The sequence below is a fragment of the Salvelinus alpinus genome, chromosome 19 (genome assembly GCF_045679555.1).
Source record: "Salvelinus alpinus chromosome 19, SLU_Salpinus.1, whole genome shotgun sequence".
Classification (NCBI taxonomy): Eukaryota; Metazoa; Chordata; class Actinopteri; order Salmoniformes; family Salmonidae; genus Salvelinus; species Salvelinus alpinus.
This window is the reverse complement of record NC_092104.1, coordinates 43,147,360-43,168,767: the sequence shown is the minus strand read 5'-3', so window position 1 is coordinate 43,168,767 and position 21,408 is coordinate 43,147,360. Positions and strand designations below refer to the sequence as shown.

Sequence of the window (21,408 nt, the reverse complement as noted above, 5' to 3'; positions counted from 1 at the left end):
AACAAAGTTAATGGTGATGAGCTTGATGCTCCTTTCCAATAAATATGGTCTTATTATGGTGACATGAGGATCGATGCTTGGCTGCCGTTTGACAAATACAAATTATCTTGATGAATAATAATCTCATCATGTTGGCTAATATGCTAGCTGTTGACTAGAAAGCATATGCAAAGATCAGAGTGGGAACATTCACTATATAACGCAACATTTTGTGGGAAAAAAACATCAGTCGAGTTGAAAATGCAATGGAAAACCATTTAATTTAAATATTTTTGTTTTGTTTTTATGTTTTGTTTTTATTGATCTCGTATTGCAACACCCACACACCTGTCTGTGGATACAAATCTGATATTCACACAGAATAAACACACATATGTTACCACAAGCCTGTCAGTGTTATTTGAAAGACTCATTTAGACACATTGACTCATTAAGAATCATGGTATGGCTCGATATTCAAACTGTGTGTGGATGGATGACAAATGATTGTGCAATAAATACGGTATACTCACCACACCTCCCCATGCTATTACACGCGCTCCGGGGCTTCTAGGGTAGCGAATCACTGTACGGTATTTTCACCGTGACATCATCTGCCACTCCTCTTACTAAAGTAGGAAACAAACACCGCTCGACAGAGCAGAGGCGGGGGGGTAGAGAAAGAGAAGACATTTACACCTCTCACAGCCTCGGTCAGAGAAAACAGCGAGAAAAGACATTTGGTGGACAGTACTCAACCAGACCATACATCGTGTGTGCTTTTGATCAAATTGTGCAGGTGAGAATCGACATTTGAAACGGTTGGGTTGTCGTGGTGTATGGTTGAAGACAGAAAAAGGACACCGAAAATTGGATCAACATCAACTTAATATGGAATTTCGTAAGGAAACATTTTTATCAGAACATCAATGAACTAGAAATATGTGTTGTCTTGTGGAGGGAAGGTCATATTTATCCTTGGTCGTTAGCCTCTGGTAAACAAGGTATAGCGAGCAAATGCTGTCACCACCACCTCACTGAAAATATCACAAGCCTTCGAACGTGACCAGTCTGGCTGGGCCTGGAAAAAAACAAGCCAGGGAGGGTCGCTAGCTAGCCATCTATACTATAGTATCGGTTTTCGAGACTTAAGGGTAAAATAGCGATATATAAGCTAATTCTCTGTGCTTGTACTTTATCTGAAAAATCATTTAAAACGATACTAGTTAACAGCTAGTTGCAATTGCTAACCAATTTTTGAGAATTGATATCATGTTAGTTGATGCTGGTTGATTTCAATTAGTTTCATTTTAACGCTTAAGGAAATGTTAACATTGAATTCGGACATGCACAAATAGGGAATAGGGTGCCAGCCTATGTGCAAAGATTCATTTTAGTATGGAGGCGCTAACGTTATCAAAAACGTCCAAACAGGAAGAGATGGTTGGCAGACAAAGAAGGCACAAAAGAACAAGGGTCAAAACATGGCTTATATCTAATTCACTAATCTAGTTACAGGACATTGTTAGCTAAATAGTTGTGTTAATTTGTTCCAGACGAGTGTGCGACAAAGTACTATTATTGCCTTTGCTCTCGACTATGTTCCTTGTCATGCTAATCTACGTTAGTTAGCTGGCTAACTCTTGTCTCGTACTTAGCACTTTTTAGCTGTAGCGTGACTCAGTGGTTTTGGGCCATATCAATCTGTTTAATTTTGTTCTTTGTCTAACCATGACCATATATAGTAACTAGGACTCCCCGCAGCAATGTTCCAACGTCTAACGTTAGTGGAAAGCCTTCCCAGAAGAGTGGAGGCTATTAAAAGGGGGGACCAACTCTATATTAATGCCAATGATTTTAGAATGAGATGTTCAACGAGCAGGTGTCCACGTAATTTTGGCCATTTAGTCCATCTGTAGGCTAGCTTTAGAGTAATTTCTTTACATTTATGGTATAATCTAGGCAAATCTGTCGTGAATAACCACATTGTGCCAATTAATAAGCCCCCCCCCCCCCCCAGGGTGTGCTTGGGCTACAGTCAGACACATTAATGCGTGTTTTGTTTCGTGTTGATTGCATTAATTAGTTTAAACAAATTAGCCTAGCTAATAGTCACTACAGGCTCTGGAGTGGTGGACGCATGTGGAGCACATTGATTGAAGTGGGCTCATAGACCCTGCTGCTCTCCGACAGATGTCAATGACAGTGAAACAAAAATACTCACTATTTTGTGTTTCCAGGAAAATGGATGATTGCTTGCAAATGCTATTTATTTCTCTTTGAGAAAGCGATGTGTGAGAGCATTTGTGTTCCATGCATACCCAGGTGGCAAACAGGTTGTCGGGCATCTAGCAGGCCACGATCATCCAAGTACCGCCCGTGACAATCGAACATTTTGGCCCAGGCAACATGGTCTTCACCACAAAGTCATAAAAACACCACCGGTTTATACAATTTCGCTTTTGGTGAAAAAAATAAATAAATATAGACTTTGTGGCTGTGGTAACTAGTGTAAACTAGGCAACGTCAACAATTGTGGTGCTTGCAGGGGGCTTTGCAGTCAGCAGGCAGACACGTGATACAGTCGAAGAGGCTTTTCTAAGGAAATCCTTGCGTGACAGGCCACCATGGTGGGGGTTGGGGACTAGCTATGTGGTTGGAGAGTGCAAAGGGCTGTCAGAATTGTATGTTTGTCCTTCGCTTCCTCGCAGGGCCATAACACTGACATCTCTGAATGTTCTGAGCAGGCTGCTGTGGCCCCTTCATGGCAGATTTTTTTTAATGTTATCGTCATGATCTATAATATAAATCTGTTTATTTCTCTTGCAAAGTTACCCGTTGTTCATTACCTGGAACTTAAAGACATGCTCCTGATCTTTGGCGCCTAAGTATTTTTTTAACCTCCCACTTTGGGCTGGATGTGTCAATGTGTAGTTCGTACATGCATAATCTATGAGCAGAATTACTGTTTTACCTTAATTAGCTACGTAATCCCAAATTTGAAAACATGGGCCAGCTCCCTAGCAATTCAAGTTCAACCAATGAGTTTCAGCCCCTCAGCATTTGAGTGACACCAAGCAAGAGGCACATCATGCACACACAGCAGAGCGAGCGAGATGGCAATGAGGTGGGTGCACAAATCTGCACATCCAGTGCATTCGCAAAGTATTCAGACCCCTAGACTCTTCCCACATTTTGTTACGCTACAGCGTTATTCTAAACATTTTTTTTTTTTTTTCTCTCTCAACAATCTACACACAATAGTCCGGAATGACAAATGTAGAAATCTTTGCTAATTTATTTTAAAAACAATACCTTGTTTACATAAGTATTCTGACCCTTTGCTATGAGACTTGAAATTGAGCTCAGGTGCATCCTGTTTCCATTGATCATCCTTGAGATGTTTCTACAACTTGATTAGAGTCCACCTGTGGTAAATTAAATTGATTGGACATGATTTGGAAAGGTTAACACTTGTCTATATAAGGTTCCACAGTTGACAGCGCATGTCAGAGTAAAAACCAAGTCATAAGGTCGAAGGAATTGTCCGTAGAGCTCAGAGAGGATTGTGTTGAGGTACAGATATGAGGAAGGGTACCAAAACATTTCTGCAGCATTGAAGGTCCCCAAGAACACAGTGGCCTCCATCATTCTTAAATGGAGAAGTTTGGAACCACTAAGACTCTTCCTAGAGCTGGCCCCCCGGCCAAACTGACCAAGAACCCGATGGTCACTCCAGAGTTCCTCTGTGGAGATGGGAGAACCTTCCAGAAGGACAACCATCTCTGCAGCACTCCACCAATCAGATCTTTATGGTAGTGGCTAGACAGAAGCCACTCCTCAGTAAAAAGCACATGGCAGCCCGCTTGGCACCTAGACTCTGACCATGAGAAACAAGATTCTCTGGTATGATGAAACCAAGATTCTACTCTTTGGCCTGAATGCCAAGCATCACATCTGGAGGAAACCTGGCACCATCTCTACGGTGAAGCATGGTGGTGGCAGCAACATGCTGTGGGGTTGTTTTTCAGCAGCAGGGACTGGGAGACTAGTCAGTATCGAGGCAAAGATGAACAGAGCAAAGTACAGAGAGATCCTTGTTGAAATCCTGCTCCAGAACGCTCAGGACCTCAGACTGGGGTGAAGGTTCACCTTCCAACAGGACAACAACCTTAAGCAGACAGCTAAGACAACACAGGAGTGGCTTTGGGACAAGTCTCAATGTCCTTGAGTGACCCGACCAGAGCCTGGACTTGAACCCAATTAAACATTTCTGGAGAGACCTGAAAATAGCTGTGCAGCGACGCTCCCCATCCAACCTGACAGAGCTTGAGAGGCTCTGCAGAGAAGAATGGGAGAAACTCCCCAAATACAGGTGTGCCAAGCTTGTAGCGTCATACCCAAGACTCAAGGCTGTAATGCTGCCAAGGTTCTGCAACAAAGTACTGAGTAAGGGTCTGTATACTTATGTAAATGTGATATTTCAGTGTTTTTTTTGTGTGAAAGAATTTGCAAACATTTATAAAAACCTGTTTATAGCTTTGTCATTATGGGGTATTGTGTGTAGATTGATGAGGAAAAAATGTAATTCAATCAATTTTAGAATAAGGCTGTAACGTATCAAAATTAGGAAAAAGTCAAGGGTTCGGAATACTTTCCAAATGCACTGTATGTGACATGGTAAACAATTTTCTGCAATCACTTTTGGCTCATGAGCACTACTTTGACAACTACTGGCTAAAAGGTATATAAATGTTCCGGAGAATCTCTAAGTGTCTTGCTACAGCACCTTCGAGGGTTAATGACAATCCAACGCGGAACATTGTTTGACGGAAACTGATCAGCAAATGTGACTCCTCAGTCTATTCTCCCCATATTGGCACTATTCTGTCCTTGTTCCACAGTGTAAATAAATATCCATCAACATGTGCTTTAATTGTGACAAGCTGGAGGAGGAACAGCTGACACCATTATAGGCCTAGTCATTTATGGTAATGACTCTTTGACACATCCTAGTCCTGACTCCTGTTGATGTGAACAGCTCCTCCTGCCAAGGAGGGGAGCTGAAAGTCTTAGGCCTAATTCGTCTCGCCGTTCGTTCTGTTTTCTTGTGCACAATGAGGAATTTCAACCCTCTAACTTTGGTAATAGAATCCTTAGAATCCTTGCTTCAGTGGATGTCTTTTTTATAGTACATTTTTCTCTCCTGTTTCTTCATTATTTTTAATGTTCCTTCCAGGTATGTTATTTTCAAATGTATGTGCCTAACCACCACACCTACATTTGGTCACCGAAGACGCACTGCTACGCATGCAGACACCAGCACACATACTCCCACACTAACAAGGCACCTTGCTCCCATTTGTCGACAGCGATGGCCCAAGAGACGAACCCGAGCCTGACGCCTGTGCTTTGTGCCACTGGCTGTGGTTTCTATGGCAACCCCAGAAACAACGGCATGTGCTCGGTCTGCTACAAGGAGCATCTGAACCGACAGCAGAGTAGTGACTGCAGCTTGAGCCAACTTAGCCCAATGGGTAAGTTCCCCCTCCACCCTCTCTCTTACTGACCACACAAATCTACTTCAAATAGTGCGTCCCCCTCCACCCCTTAAAAATCACTATTTGCATTAGGGTTGTCACGATACCAGTATTGCGATACTAAGATACTATTTGGTTCTTTAAAAAACCTACTGTATGATACATATTGTGTGCTATTGCTTGGAAAGGAAGCATGTGATTCTGGGTGACAACATAAGGCTGCTTGTTTCCAACAATAGGACTGTTTTTCTCAGGAAATTTAGCCCGCTTCATGTTTTGTTTCCTTGCCAAGATACCTCGGAGTATTGCGATACTGCTATCGTGATAACGCTAATTTGCATACACGTTATGGACCAGCTGCACTCTTGAGCGGAAACCGTTGAACCAAAATTGAGTCTCGTCTCCCATCTGAGGTTGATGTTTTGCTTTTGCTGTGTCACAGGAGCAGTCGGTAGTCCTACCTCTGAGGCCTCAGCCATCCAGAGGCTAGAGGCCAGTCTCGCCAAAGTAGACCCTTCATCTGGCTCTGCTGCAGACATGGCTAGGTAAGGTGTGCTTGTTTGTCCACATGTGCTACAATGGATGTCTTATTGCTTTATGCGCTCTCATATCTGTAACTTATAATTTTATTTTCTTTCGCCCCCTCTGCAGAACTATTCAAGGCTCTCTTCCAGTGACTCAACAAATGACCGAGATGAGCATCTCAAGAGAGGATAGCCCAGATTCCCTAGAGCCTGGTAAAACACACTTCTAGAGGGAAACATTGCTCTGTTCGACACACTTTAGCATTGGCTATTTCGATGCACCCTGACTTGTATACTTTCCACCCAACTGTGGTTTTACATACAGCCTCCAAAACACAGAGGCTGCCTAAAATAAACCAGTTTAAAAATACCCTTGTATGTGAGTGCTAAAACTGCCTCAGAAAAAACACAGGAACAGTTCTATTTGAATCCTAAGACTGAAAGAAGTGCATATTTAAGTGCTTTTCTCCTCTGTTTTCTCCTTCAGTTGTGATTCAGCCTACTGCGTCTAGCCCCGTCACTGCCAGCGGTGATGAGGCCAAGGAAGACACCCCCAAGCCCAAGAAGAATAAGTGCTTCATGTGCCGCAAGAGGGTGGGCCTCACAGGTGAGCATGCCATAGCAGGACGTGGTGCTTCTCCATTGAAGTGGGATGACAGGATTGAGCAATGCATACGACGTCATGCCGTTCTTGCGAAAGAGGTTGGCCATGTTCCAGGCCACCTACACTGCAGTTGCACAAATAGTCCGACTTCCGCAAACTACTTCCGCATTTGTGATTGGCCTCAGATCTCTACTATGCATAAATAGTGTGTAACATGCAGGAACCCCCATCAATATCACTTATTTATCTGATCATCTGCGCAACGCGGCTGCAACGTAGGTGGTTTGGAATGTAACCCTAGTCTTCCTGTGCGTTTGGTCTTATTATCAGAGGTTAATTCTTATTGAGTTGGTGTTTGGTTCATGCTGTGGTTCCCCTCTAATCTCTGACCTTTTGAACTCTACTCCAGGGTTCGACTGTCGCTGTGGGAACCTGTTCTGCGGTGTCCATCGGTACTCCGACAAGCACAACTGTCCTTACGACTACAAGGCTGAGGCAGCTGCCAAGATCCGCAAGGAGAACCCTGTTGTGGTCGCTGACAAGATCCGGAGAATATAGGGTTAAGAACCATCCACACAGAGACTAGAGTATGATGTCGAACCCTTGACATGAACACTGGCACGAGTGGCAAAAGGATGTCATTTTTAAAGTCACAACCTTGAGAAAGGACAGAGATCCTGCCCGTGGGGGAGATGCATGAACGGTCACTTTTTTTGTTACTTTTATTTTGTTGTTTTTTTGTCTTTGCTGATATTCTGTAAAAAAAAAATTATAGATATATTTTAAAAGAGCAGCCCAGGGTAACTTTCCAGGAGAGACGTATCTGTTCTGCAGAACCCAAATCTATCTGGACGTTCTATCACAACTGAATACTTGTTGCTGGCCACTTTGTTGCCAAATAGCCGACAGCTATTTTTTTCTAAAGTTGTGTGCACATGCAGTATCCCAACGAGTTCAGTTGAATCTCCATTTCTACGTTCCGTTCCCATTAGTGTCAGTCGGGTCAGTTGTCCGATAGGTAAGACCACTCGAGAACTGCAACGCTCTCCCAGAATGCAGGTGGGCTTTTTTCCCCCCGACTGTGACCTGCCTACCTCGCAGCAGCAGGTCATGTTTCTCCTCATCACATTGTCCAGGTGAAGCTTTTTCCTAATCATCTCCTCTTACAATCACTTCATTATTTCCAGAGGAAGGGGTTACCTCTGACATTTTTAAAGCAGTCCTTAGGCACCATTTCTGGTTGATCACCCGAACGCCGCGGCCTGTCTTTATGGTCATTGTAAGAGGTGTGAGAATAAGGACAAAAACACATTTTTACCAACTATCATGTGGGACAGGACTTTTAGTCAAGTAGGTCCTAGACTAATCTAAGGTCAGAATCTCCCAACTGTGGTCTCGGCAGAGGGTTCCCTGGTGCAGTTCTCTGGGTGAGGCTTGGGCACTACCCATCTGTTTTATTGGCTAAATGAATGAATGGGAGAGCAACCCCATGCAGTAATATCTTAAATCATGTAAAATATCTGAATGAATTGCTAGGTCATTATTGTATCTGCTGAGAGACATGTTTAATCCCTGTTTTTTTATATACATGAAGATGGTACTGATATTAGCACATGTATTCAGTGCAGTTGTGAAGTTAGGGTATATGAGACAGCTTTGCTTTGTGTTGATTTTGGTGTGCGTGTTCAGTGAGTTTGAGTGAACACATGGGTGTCAGATTGTGTGCACCTCATTTTGTGAAGCAATATATCCAGTAGCTCTGCACATGTTTCCAAGGCTACAGGAGCATGGCAGAACTGAGGTTTTGAAAACTAGATTCCAGAGTTGGATTCCAACGGATCTTTTCAGCTTTCTTTCCGCTATTGGTCTGTGTGACTGATCTAGAGCAGCAGTGTGTGTGTGTGAGACTTTCCTTGGCTGTGTGAAACATTGATACAAGAGTGTGTCCTGAGTAGATCTTTTTTCTCCCGTAGGGATGAGGTTTTTACTTTTTAAAAGAAAGGTATCCATTTCAGTTTTTTCCTTTGTTAGTTATGCAAATTTGTACAAAAAACAAACAAACTGATATTTATGAATGACATAATCTTGCTACCCAGCATTACAGCATAATTGTATCATGTAAATAAAGACTGTGTACAGAGACATTACAAGGCCTGGTTGTTTACATTATAGGAGTAAATATATGGTCCAGTCAGACTGTTTGGAAGCACACTGTTTTCAAACCTGGTGTTTTTTCACACACCTGTCACAGGCTTGGGGGGGGATTGCGTCGGCAGGAGTCATGCTGGCAGCTGCTCCGGGAGAGTGCACGAAAGGAAGACTGCAAAGATGACTACTCGGTCCTACTCCCCCGGTACCTCAATGCCATCCCTCCCTGCCTCTGTGCATGGAGGAAAAAAGAACGGCTGTTGTGGAACATGTGCCGGGGGCTCAGAGAACCAACGTGTTCTGTTCAACCTGACCGATGAACAGCTGGGGAGGTCCTGTAGCCTCTCACTAGGGGTTGGAACAGGCACATTCCTACCCCCTAGCGGACAGACCCTTAATCTCTTATGGTTGTCTGTGTTTCACTTGCCATTTGTATGTGTGTGTATATCTGGAAAGCTGATTCAGTGTTTGACATCACAGTGACAGATGTGGATATGACATGAATGCACCTCTGCTGTGGGGAGTTGGGAAGGAACACTGAGCTAGGGGAACTAAGGAGATTGTTTCTGAATTCCAAATCGACCTCTGGCCCCTACACCCGAGCCACTGATGTAGATCTGAGAGGATTGGATCAGTGTTATGGTAATAGCTTCTTTCCTTTAGATTGACAACATATCCCCCCAGCCGTACAGGAGGGGCTTGGGGTTGGTTTTGGATTCAGGGAACGAGAGCACGCTCACAAGTAGGGCCATAGGGGAAAGTGGGAGTGTTTTGAGAGGTCAGGGCGAGTTCACAGTGAACATGGGAAATGGACAGGCTTGAGATTATGAAGGGGTGACCCGAGGTAGCGTCACTAAGCTCTCGGAGCGTAACCAGATTAGACCAGTCTGAGCCCAGTCCCAACGATCAGAGACACTCCCTTACCATACAGAACACTCTAAACACTAGAAATACAGAAACCTTTTCCATTCCTTTTGACCTGTTCTCTTCTCCATCCTTATCTACCTTCTGACATGTGTTCCTCTCTTTTGCCCAGACTAAATGGATAAAGAGAAAATGAGAGAGGGGGAGACAGGTTCGCAGGCTTGCCCTTGTTCTAGGTTTAAGATTAAGTGTCAGTAGCCACCAAGGAAGCTCCTTTGAATCACTGAGATTTGAATCATTGAAATGGAACAGGGGAGGGGTAGTGGGAGAAAAGGGGGAAGATTGATAGCGGGTGTAGGTGAGTCAGTTGATTAGTGATAGAGGAGTGAGTGATCAGGGATGGGGAAAAGTAACTTATTGTGAAAGTCAAGTGTTTCATTAACATGACTAAGGCCAATCATAGGTCCAGAGGTCACATCTTTTGAGTGATTGGGACAAAGCAAACGTGTTATTTGTCTTGACCTAGTTTTACATGACTGTGTTTGAAACTGCTAACCACCTGCTGGAGACAAGCATTAGAGGATATTGTGACAAAGGACCTGCCCGGGGACACTTTAGGCATTCCAGGAATTCTTGGAGTCAACGCAGCAGCCAGAGTCAGGTAAACCACAAAGTCGGCAACTTTGTAGGTGAAGAATATATTTTCGAATATATTGTAAAGATGGATCTATTGAGTGCAGTATCATTTTATAATGTCATTTTATACAATACAAAAGTCATTAAAAAGCTATGACAAATTATTCTTGTTATAAGAATATGGTTTTTGTCTTCTATTACATTTACATTTAAGTCATTTAGCAGACGCTCTTATCTTGATAATATATATTATAAAGTGGGTGGTTCGAGCCCTGAATGCTAATTGGCTGAAAGCCATGGTATATCAGACTGTATACCATGGGTATGACAAAACATGTATTTTTTACTGCTCTAACTATGTTGGTAACTAGTTTATAATAGCAATAAGGCACCTTGGGGGTTTGTGATATATGGCCAATATACCACGGCTAAGGGCTGTGTCCTAGTAATCTGCGTTGCATCGTGCAGAAGAACAGCCCTTAGCCATGGTATTTGGCCGTATACCACACCCCCTCGGGCCTTATTGCTTAATTCTACAACAGGGGTAGGCAACTAGATTCAGCCACAGGCCGATCCTTGTGGGAGTGGATGTTCGGAGGGAACATAATTATAATAATTTGTACACTGCAAATTGACCCCAACTAAGCCCAAAAAGATTGTATTTGAAAATAAATAATTTCATACTTTGATTACATTGAGACACGATCACATACAGTGCCTTCAGAAAGTATTCATACTCCTTGACTTATTCCACATTTTGTTATGTTACAGCCTGAATTCAAAATGGATTTTTTTTTTTTTTTTAAATCTCACCCTTCTACACACAATACCCTATAATGAAAAAGTAAATGTTTTTAGAAATGTTTGCAAATGTATTGAAAATTCAATTCAGAACTCTCATTTACATAGGTGTGCACACCCCTGAGTCAACTCATGTTAGAATCATCTTTGGCAGCGATTAACAGCGGTTAGGTCTCTAGAAGCTTTGCACAATATTTGCACATTCTTCTTGAAAAAAAATCTTCAAGCTCTGTCAAGTTAGTTGTTGATCATTGCTAGACAGCCATTGTCAAGATGATTTAAATCAAAACTCTAACTAGGCCACTCCAGTGTATATTTGGCCTTATGTTTTAGGTAATTGTCCTGCTTAAAGGTGAATTAGTCTCCCAGTGTCTGTTGGAAAGCAGACTGAACCAGGTTATCCTCTAGGATTTTGCCTGTGCTTGGCTCTATTCAGTTTATTTTTTTCCTAAAAAACGTCCTAGTTTTTGCTGATGACAAGCATACACATAACATGATGCAGCCACCACCATGTTTGAAAATATCAAGAGTGGTACTCAGTGATGTGTTGGATTTGCCCCAAACATACAGTATGTGTGAATGAGGATGCCCCTGCCTGGCAGCCTGTTGTCAGATGTAAAGCACATCATGTCCAGGTGATAGTGATACAACGTTGCCTCCTGGTGGCTGTCCTCTGTAACTGCCTCATGTTGTCCAAGCTCACTGCCCAGCAGCCTCTCAGGTCCAGGCTGCTCAGACGCCTGTTAATGGACATCAGGCCCGACGCAGTCTCCATGGAAACGTCACTGCGAACAAGGCTGAGGTGGCATAGTTGTTGTAGTGGAGGGCTGTGGGGTCGGGTGGCGGGGCACTTCAGAAGCTTCTGGAACACAGGCTCCAGCGGACAGGGCACTGCCACCAGAGAGACCCTCTCCAGGAGGGGAGAGCCGGATAGTACGCGCCACAACGCCCCCCCCAGAGACCTCCAGGACATGACGGTCTTCATCTGGCGCTGGTCATAGGAGAAGCTGGAGGAGAGAGAGACAGATGAGCACTGAACAGGATATCACAACTTCAATGGGAAGGGATATACAGAAGCTTAAACAATGGTGCAGTCAACACCATAGCGGGGGGGAGGGGGGTGCTTACATCCTGGTGAAGTCAACACTAAATACAGATATCCAGAGGGTACAGGGGATCGCATGACCCACTCACCAAGACAGGACCTGCGGAGAAAATTACTGGGGATTCCCATTTGGCATGTGACCCTTTGAGTCCTACCTCTTGACAGTGATATGACGCCCTACAGAGAGAGCATAGCGAGTTAACCCTATTTGTGTAGCAGTTGACCTACTTTAGGGAGAGAGAGCACAGTTGGGGTAGACAGGGTAGATCCCTGTCCTCATCCTCCTCCTCCTCTTCCTCCTGGGGGGCTAAAGGAGGCTCAGCATGGACGATGAGGCTCCTCAGCCTGGGACAGGCATGGAGGAGCTCCAGCATGGGTGTGTGAGAGCTGGTTCTGACCCCTTCCAGGGTGAGAGAAACCAGGGAGCCCTTCATAGCACGCAGGGCAGGCAGCAGCTCATCCAGGGGCCCCGGGAAGCGCACAGAGAGTCCCCTCAGCTGGCCCGCCCACCTGGCCAGGCCTGCAGCCAGACAAGACCCCTGGCTAGGCCCACCCTCCTCACAGTCAAGTGATATAGAGCGCAGCTCGGGGCAAAGCTGACTTACAGCCTCCAGAGTCCCACCAGTCATGCCCTGCGCCTCCCTTAGACGTAAGGTAAAGCCTTCACCCCCTGCCCCCCCCACTCCCTCTTCTCTTCCTTTCTCAACACTGTCTTCTTCTATTTCCTTCCTTGTTCTCATCTGTGCGTCACCTCTTCCACCTCCAACTCCCCTTGTCTCCTCACCTGTACCCTCATCCTCACTCTCACTCGCCCACGAGAAACGGTTGTCATTTTCCTCCTCTTCAATTTCCTCCTCATCTGCTCCTGATATCTCTCCTGTGTCTGTGGCCCTCCCACTCGGCCTCCTCTCCCTCCACACCTCCCAGAGACTGGGCAGCCCCTCTCTGGTCATGAGCTCCTCAGTCCCTCCGAACTCCCTGCTCTGTATGAGGCCACAGGCCTCCCCCAGGCCCTCCATTGCCACTCTCTCCAGCCACGGCAGGGAGAGCAGGAGGAAGGCCACGGCAGCCACCCCGTCCCCGTCCCCGTCCCCCTCCCCAAAACCCACATCCAGAGCCAGCAGGCTGCTGAGGGGGGGTGGGGAGGCGCAGGAGGAACCCCTCAGGCAGAGCAGGCCTGCGGGGGGAAGGAAGTGGCAGCGGGACACGTCGAGGTGGCGCAGCGCGGGGCAGTGGCGGGCAACCACCTCCACAACCTGTCTGTCACAAGGGGTGCCAGCCAGAGAGAGGGAGCGCAGGGAAGGCAGACAACCCAGCAGGTCACACTGGACATGGGCAGACACCTGCTGGGCTCCAGAGAGGTCCATGGAATGCAGGCTCTGAGGGAGATAGTGAGAACCCATACATACAGTGAGCTCCAAAAGTATTTATTGTTGTTTTGGCTCTGTACTCCAGCACTGAGTGACGATGAGTGAGAAAGTTAGAGGGATACATTTCATACTCCCCCAGAAACGCTAACCTCCCCTGCTATTGTCATGGTGAGAGGTTAGCAGCATGTCTTAGGGTTATGATATTTGTGCGTCTAACTTTCTCTCATCATTATTTACGATTCACTCAGGATTATGCGTAATTATGGTAGCATCCAAATTAATGTAGAATTGTTGCTACATATTCTATTCTTATTTACAATAAAAGTGACTCCAAAATGACTCAATAGATTATTTACAATTCATTTACAAAATAATCTGAAGCACAACCAAAACAAACAGCAAATGCATCCAACAAGTTTGCAGAGTCACAAGCTTGACGTAATCATTGCGTGCTAGGAATATGGGACCAAATACTAAACTTTTGTCCCAATACTTTTGGTCCCCTAAAATTGGTGGACTATGTACAAAGTGCTGTCGTTTCTAAACGGTTCACCCGATATTGATGAAAATACCCCCCACAAAGTTGGCAGTCTGCACTTTAACCTCCGTCATTGTATAATTTCAAATCCAAAATGCTGGAGTACAGAGCCAAAACAAATCAAAAAATGTGTCACTGTCCCCATACTTTAGGAGCTCACTGTAACACATACTATAAATTATAAGGGGGACCAAAGCCTGTCCTAACCTGGCAGCGAATCCCGATGAGGGTGCAGAGGCTGGGGGTGACCAGGGCAGAGTAGCCCCCAAGAGATAGGGTTCTGAGCTGAGGGATCAACAGGAGGTGTAGCGCCGCACGGGACAACTCACGCCTGGAGGACAGGACAGACAGGAGCTCCTCCACCAGCTCAGCCGCTAGAGAAAGAAACAGACAGAGGGGACACACAGACACATACACACTTTTACCAGTAACTAGTGGACTAATCATGTGCACATTTACAAATGACCAGAAATGGCATCATATACATACACAATCCCTTCCAGTTCCTATGACAGACTCACGCAGCAGGGTGAAGGGGCCCATGACATATCTGAAGAAGTACTGATCCATGTAATTGTCAGCGTAGTCTTTGACCCACACTTCCTTCATGTTCTCCGCCAAGTTCCGCAGACAAAGCTGGGTCAGTCGGGGAGGGTGATCATCATCCTCCTCCCATCTTCCTCGTCCTCTAATCTTCCTCTTTCTCACTACCCGTTTCTCAGCCCTGGGCTCCATCATGGCACGGAATAGAGGCATCTCCAACTCTCAGCTGGCGTCTCGCTGGTTCAAGGATGAATGTAGTCTACAATACTGCCACCATTGTGTCCTTGCAGGTATGGAAAATATATGCAGCTGAAGGGCAGAGAATAATAACATTGTAATAAAGAGAGCAATTACATTGTATTAAAGAGAGTAATAACATTGCAATAAAGAGAGCAATAACATTGTATTAAAGAGAGTAATAACATTGCAATAAAGAGAGCAATAACATTGTAATAAAGCTACAGTTCACACACAGGTAAAATAAAGGTTAATTACAAAAATACAATTTTTCACATATTTGAAATATAATAAAACTTACGAGTTCGGCTGACATACATTTTTCTCAGCAACCCTTGAGCCAGAGGGAGGCGAATCCGTATTGTTGAAAGTACCAAGTAGGTCGGACCTACTGTTGAATTTACCGTAAAAGGTTTATCAGCTGTACCTTAAAATAACAACCTTTGATTTAGGGGTATCGTTGCCAACAAACAGCACATGAACACAACATAGACCAAACGTACTATCGCCAATAACAGTTTATTTGTGGGTGCGAAATTGGATGCAACACTGTCAGATCAACGTTATTGTTTACTTAGACAACAGCTTAACTCGCAATATAAAACTTAGCTGAAAACAGGCAATACAATATTTTACAATATTCTTTCCGATTTACTTCCTGGTGTTAGAATCCGACTGTAGGTGTTCGGGTCCGGGGCGTTGACATCGGGTGAGGAATTATGGGGAATGTTCAAGAACCCCAACCGTTAGTGTTTAAAACGGATGTTGATGCGTCTAGCTCAGTCTATAATCTATCACACATATAAATACATTTGTATGTTGCATAAAATGAAAATATATTCATAGTGACGTCCTATGTTTATTTGTTATTGTACACACAAATAGGTATAGAGGCTACATTTATCCTAGTTCTAAGTACTAGTACTCTTTATCTTGAGGAATTGGTATAAAATAATTTAAATATAAATGGTATAACATCCAATGTTGATAGGTATTAGGATGTTAAAAACTCAATGTGTATTTTAAAATGCTGTATGTAGGCCTACAGGAGATTATATTTACATTGGAATAATCAAACTAGTCCCAGCAATTGTAATCAAAATGTTATGCGCTTGATTTCCTCTCTGGATCAATGAGCTCAGTCCCTCGATCAGCAGAACGGAGCGGTATCATGTGTAAAGGGGGTTGGGTTCAAATCAAATGTTATTTGTCACATGCGCCGAATACCGACTTTACAGTGAAATGCTTACAAAAACACAATAGCACAATTGGTTACGGGATCGTAAACCGGCAGCCATCTCCTTCGGCGCCATTCTTCTTCAAGTTAACCTCCACTGTACGACTGCCCCATACTGGTCTCAACCAGTGATCCTCTGCTTCGCACTGGTAACATGTACAGCATATGTGCCAACTTGTAAAAAATCAAATAAAACTGCCATGTGTAACGGAGTTAAGAACATATCGTGACAGCCCTCCTTGACAACTTTCCAAAGGGTTGAGCCACCCAAAAGGTATCAATTGGACGGCTCCATCCGTGACATTTGAAGCTTTAACTCCGTTTAAACGTTATATATTTTATTTTGGAACATATGCTGTAAATGTTATCTGTCACATAAAGCCTACCTACAGGTAAAGTACATACACTGACAATTAGTGCTTAAATGTGCAAATCGGGAGGCGACGGAACAAAAAGTGAGCGCGAAAGGGGTGTGACCTGGGGAGCTGAGGTACTCGTAGGCAAGGCATACATTATATATATTTTTAAACATTGCATGCATATCATCGCATTTACGTAGTGGCATAGAGCAGTAGAGGCACTTACAAAACTTGCATACATGGGTAACATTTTTTAGTAGCCTAGGGGTCCGGGAAAAATGTGGCCTTTTATAAACGCATTCCATGCAATTATACGTAATTTTACAACCGAGGTAAAACCAGTTTCAGGTTGGATATTCGACGGATATTCGCCTGTAGTTTTCCTTACGTCCACCAACAGCAGTTAGGGACCGTCAACATAGTGACAAATCAAATTTTTCAAATTTCAATAGCTCTTTAACCATTACTCCTAAAACTTTCAAAACGGGTTCTAGATAACCCGATGGCATAGACACACATTGCACACACTTTTTTTTGTCTCGCACTATTTAAAATTATTTATTTACATTTTTGAATTTCAATAGCTCTTTGGTCATATGACCTACTGACTTCAACAAGGTTCAGAATGTACACTCAGTAGGCCTACACATTGCACACCCTCCCAGTTTGTCCATTTTCATCTCACACGTTTTTACATGGATTTTTCAAACAAACATTATAATTTCAATAGCTCCTTGGCCATGTGACCTACTGACTACAAACAAGGTTCCGAATGTCCAATGACTACCCTTCTATACTCAGCAAAAAAAGAAACGTCCTCTCACTGTCAACTGTGTTTATTTTCAGCAAACTTAACATGTGTATATATCTGTATGAACATAAGATTCAACAACTGAGACATAAACTGAACAAGTTCCACAGACATGTGACTAACAGAAATGGAATAATGTGTCCCTGAACAAAAGGGGGGGGGGGGGGGGGGTCCAAATCAAAAGTAACAGTCAGTATCTGGTGTGGCCACCAGCTGCATTAAGTACTGCAGTTCATTTCCTCCTCATGGACTGCACCAGATTTGACAGTTCTTGCTGTGAAATGTTACCCCACTCTTCCACCAAGGCACCTGCAAGTTCCCGGACACTTCTGGGGGGAATGGCCCTAGCCCTCACCCTCCGATCCAACAGGTCCCAGACGTGCTCAATGGGATTGAGATCCGGGCTCTTCGCTGGCCATGGCAGAACTCTAATATTCCTGTCTTGCAGGATATCACACGCAGAACGAGCAGTATGGCTGATGGCATTGTCATGCTGGAGGGTCATGTCAGGATGAGTCTGCAGGAAGGGTACCACATGAGGGAGGAGGATGTCTTCCCTGTAACGCACAGCATTGAGATTGCCTGCAATGACATCAAGCTCAGTCCGATGATGCTGTGACCCTCCACCTCCAAATCGATCCCGCTCCAGAGTACAGGCCTCGATGTAACGTTCATTCCTTCGTCGATAAACGTGAATCCGACCATCACCCCTGGTGAGACAAAACCATGACTCGTCAGTGAAAAGGACTTTTTGCCAGTCCTGTCTGGTCCAGCAACGGTGGGTTTGTGCTCATAGGCAACGTTGTTGCCGGTGATGTCTGGTGAGGACCTGCCTTACAACAGGCCTACAAGCCCTCAGCCCAGCCTCGCTCAGCCTATTGCGGACAGTCTGAGCACTGATGGAGGGATTGTGCATTCTTGGTGTAACTCGGGCAGTTGTTGTTGCCATCCTGTACCTGTTCCGTAGGTGTGATGTTCTGATGTACCGATCCTGTGCAGGTGTTGTTACACGTGGTCTGCCACTGCGAGGACGATCAGCTGTCCGTCCTGTCTCCCTATAGCGCTGTCTTAGGCGTCTCACAGTACGGACATTGCAATTTATTGCCCTGGCCACATCTGCAGTCCTCATGCCTCCTTGCAGCATGCCCAAGGCACGTTCACGCAGATGAGCAGGAACCCTGGGTTTTTCAGTCAGTAGAAAGGCCTCTTTAGTGTTCTAGATTTCCTAACTATGACCTTAATTGCCTACCGTCTGTAAGCTGTTAGTGTCTTAATTACCATTCCACAGGTGCATGTTCATTCATTGTTTATGGTTCATTGAACAAGCTTGGGAAACAGTGTTTATACCCTTTACAATGAAGATTGTGAAGTTATTTGGATTTTTACGAATTATCTTTGAAAGACAGGGTCCTGAAAAAGGGACGTTTCTTTTTTTACTGAGTTTATATTGCACACCCTTTAGTTTAACCATTTATCTGACATGATTTTACATGTATTTTACAAACGTTCACATTTCAATAGCTCCTTGGTCATATGACATACTGACTTCAAACAAGGTTCAGAATGTACACTCAGTGGGCCTACACATTGCACACCCTTTAGTTTGTCCATTTTCATTTCACACGCTTTTACCTACATTTTTCAAAATTTCACATTTCAATAGCTCCTTGGTCATGTGACCTGACTTTAAACAAGGTTCAGAATGTCCACTGACTACCCTTATATAGTAAGTGGACCATAGTTATTCCATTGTACTGGATCTAATATATATTAACATTTTACATCCATTCATACATGTACATTTTTTTACATGAAAAACTCTCTTGGCTGCTGGCTCGGTCACTTTCAGATATGCACAGAGCAGACTGAACGGGGAAGGGTAGCGATTGACTTGAACCACAGGGGTTCTCTGTAAAGAGAGAGTAATCCAAAAGGCACAGACACACCCCTTGACTTTCAATTGGCACCCTTGACCTGTATGTATTTTCTCCTGATTGGTCTCCGTGGTGCTTAGTCAATGGGAACTCCGTTGCCGGCCCCATCATAACGTTTTTACACAGTCTGACTAAAGTGCCAGAGGTATGAGGAGAGACATCCTCCTTCGTATGTATTGGAACAAATATTTCCTAACACTTAGGATCCTATTCTTGGACAGTTAGAAGACACAATGCAAAAAACTTTTTTTTTTTTTTTTTTACTAATTACTGTCCATGAGTAACCTCAACCTTGTGGGTCTGTGGGTGTTTGAGCCAATAAAGTGCCAACTCAATTCTACCACTGACTAGTCTCTCATGCCCCTATGAACAGGGACACAGGGCAATAGTTTTAAATCTAAACCAGCCCTTTTTTACTGGAGTACACTAATCCCTAATTGGGGCTCTTTTCTTGACACACAACAGCAGTTTACCAGATAAGAAGTCATAAAGATCAAAAAGTAGATTGTTGTAAGGGTGTATTACATCCTGTGCTGGCCACATTGTCATATCAATTCTGGATTCTGAGTGGTAAAATCATAGCTGAAGAATTCCTCTATGTATTTGTATATTGTATGTGGGAATGTCCGTCCTACATGTAGTGTTGGTACATGGAATGTTCCTCAACTGCAAATATCATAAATTTCTATTGCAAATACAAGTATTATGTTCAACAACTGACATTTTCAGATATTATTTTGACAAACACACTAACACACTTTGGTGCTTACAATTAATTATCTATTTTCATAAACTTGATGGGCACTGTCATTTGTAATCTTTATGATATGACTTTCTTTAAGCACGTACTGATGAAACTGTCACTTAATATTTTTTTCTTAAAGTCTATAAACGCTCTACATTTATTCACTCTGTGATTGGATCCTATATGCTACTTTTATTATTGTCCTGTAAATGGTTCTGTGCCTTTAATTTAGGCTGTGTGTAGAATGGGGCATAAAATAAATGACCTACACTAGATTATAGTGATAAGGAAATCAGCATACGGTTTTGGCCTGTGTATTCATTTGCCTATAACTAATCAGAATTCCATTATGTTTACATTAAAAAAAGAGAAAACTTCAAAATGAGAAGATCCTGCCATGGAAAAGACGACTGGGCGGACATCAAGTGGAAAGGAGGGGAAATAACTCACACCATGCAGCAGAACACCTTCAGCTGCGGGGTCTTTGTAATGCAGGTTTGATAGTTAGATTTTCAATAATGAACGCTTAGCTGTTATATGACAATTAGGTCAAAAACTCTATTTTATTTTTTGGTGTAGATGGCCAAGGAAGTTGCACAGAACTTCCCCCAACATCCCCTCCCAAATTGATATAGAACCTTCACAAAAACACATGGAGCAAGTGCGAAAAGAAATGGCTGAGGATATACTAAAAATGTCTGGTATGTAATGACATTTAGTTAAAAGTAAAAGTAAATCTTTATTTTTATGTAGTTGTGTGGGACAGCCATATGTTCAGTTCATGCCTATGATTTCAGAGTTCAACAAAGCCAACAACTGCTTCATGTGTGCCACTGATAAAGAACCTTCACTGTATTTAGACTTTTTCTATTGTGTTATTGACTGTACGTTTGTTTATCCCATGTGTAACTGTGCTGTTGTTTTTGTCACACTGCTTTGCTTTATCTTGGCCAGATCACAGTTGTAAATGAGAACTTGTTCTCAACTGGCCTACCTGGTAAAATAAAGGTGAAATAAAAAATGTATTTAAAAAACCTGGATGTGACCCAAAGACTGGGTTAGTAACTTTATTTAACATGTTTCTAATCTTTTGACAACAGTGACGGCATGTAAGACAATTTATGATATAACACAATGGATGGCTAATTCGTCATACTGCATTGATATTTGATATTATTTATAACGTGTTACGCTTTGTTTTGGATTGAATGTTTTGCATGCCAACGGTGGTTCCATGTGCTGTAACTAGGAATGAAGACAACTAGTAACTAAGAGTTACTAAGAGTTCAACAGAGTAAAGAACACAAACTGGAAGTGCAGTCTTTGTTGTTGAAATGTATGCTATACCCCATCCACACTGAAGAGGCTCTGACGTGTACATCAACCAGGGATAAAGAGAAAGTTAACACTGTGAAATGTTTTGTACTTATGTG

At 43.5% G+C, this 21,408-nt stretch overlaps 2 protein-coding genes across 4 annotated transcripts; one reads left to right on the top strand and one right to left on the bottom strand.

The window, feature by feature from the left end:
- The first annotated feature begins 593 nt into the window (after positions 1-593).
- Positions 594-8,791, top strand: LOC139545666 (AN1-type zinc finger protein 5-like). 2 transcript variants are annotated; one of them, XM_071353658.1, is made up of 6 exons: positions 594-778; positions 5,352-5,516; positions 5,962-6,064; positions 6,171-6,256; positions 6,531-6,650; positions 7,057-8,791. In XM_071353658.1, the coding sequence occupies exons 2-6, from the start codon at positions 5,354-5,356 to the stop codon at positions 7,203-7,205; spliced, it is 621 nt and encodes a 206-aa protein (XP_071209759.1). In that variant the 5' UTR covers positions 594-778; positions 5,352-5,353; the 3' UTR covers positions 7,206-8,791. The 2 variants fall into 2 exon arrangements, with proteins under 2 accessions (XP_071209759.1, XP_071209758.1); XM_071353657.1 differs by having other exon boundaries at positions 601-880.
- On the bottom strand, positions 8,243-17,427 carry LOC139545662 (uncharacterized). Of its 2 annotated transcripts, XM_071353653.1 has the most exons (6): positions 15,545-17,427; positions 15,191-15,316; positions 14,631-14,961; positions 14,317-14,483; positions 12,430-13,580; positions 8,243-12,103 (listed from the first exon to the last, which is right to left on the bottom strand). In XM_071353653.1, the coding sequence occupies exons 3-6, from the start codon at positions 14,863-14,865 to the stop codon at positions 11,722-11,724; spliced, it is 1,935 nt and encodes a 644-aa protein (XP_071209754.1). In that variant the 5' UTR covers positions 14,866-14,961; positions 15,191-15,316; positions 15,545-17,427; the 3' UTR covers positions 8,243-11,721. The 2 variants fall into 2 exon arrangements, with proteins under 2 accessions (XP_071209754.1, XP_071209755.1); XM_071353654.1 differs by having other exon boundaries at positions 15,208-17,427.
- Between the last annotated feature and the right edge of the window lie 3,981 nt (positions 17,428-21,408).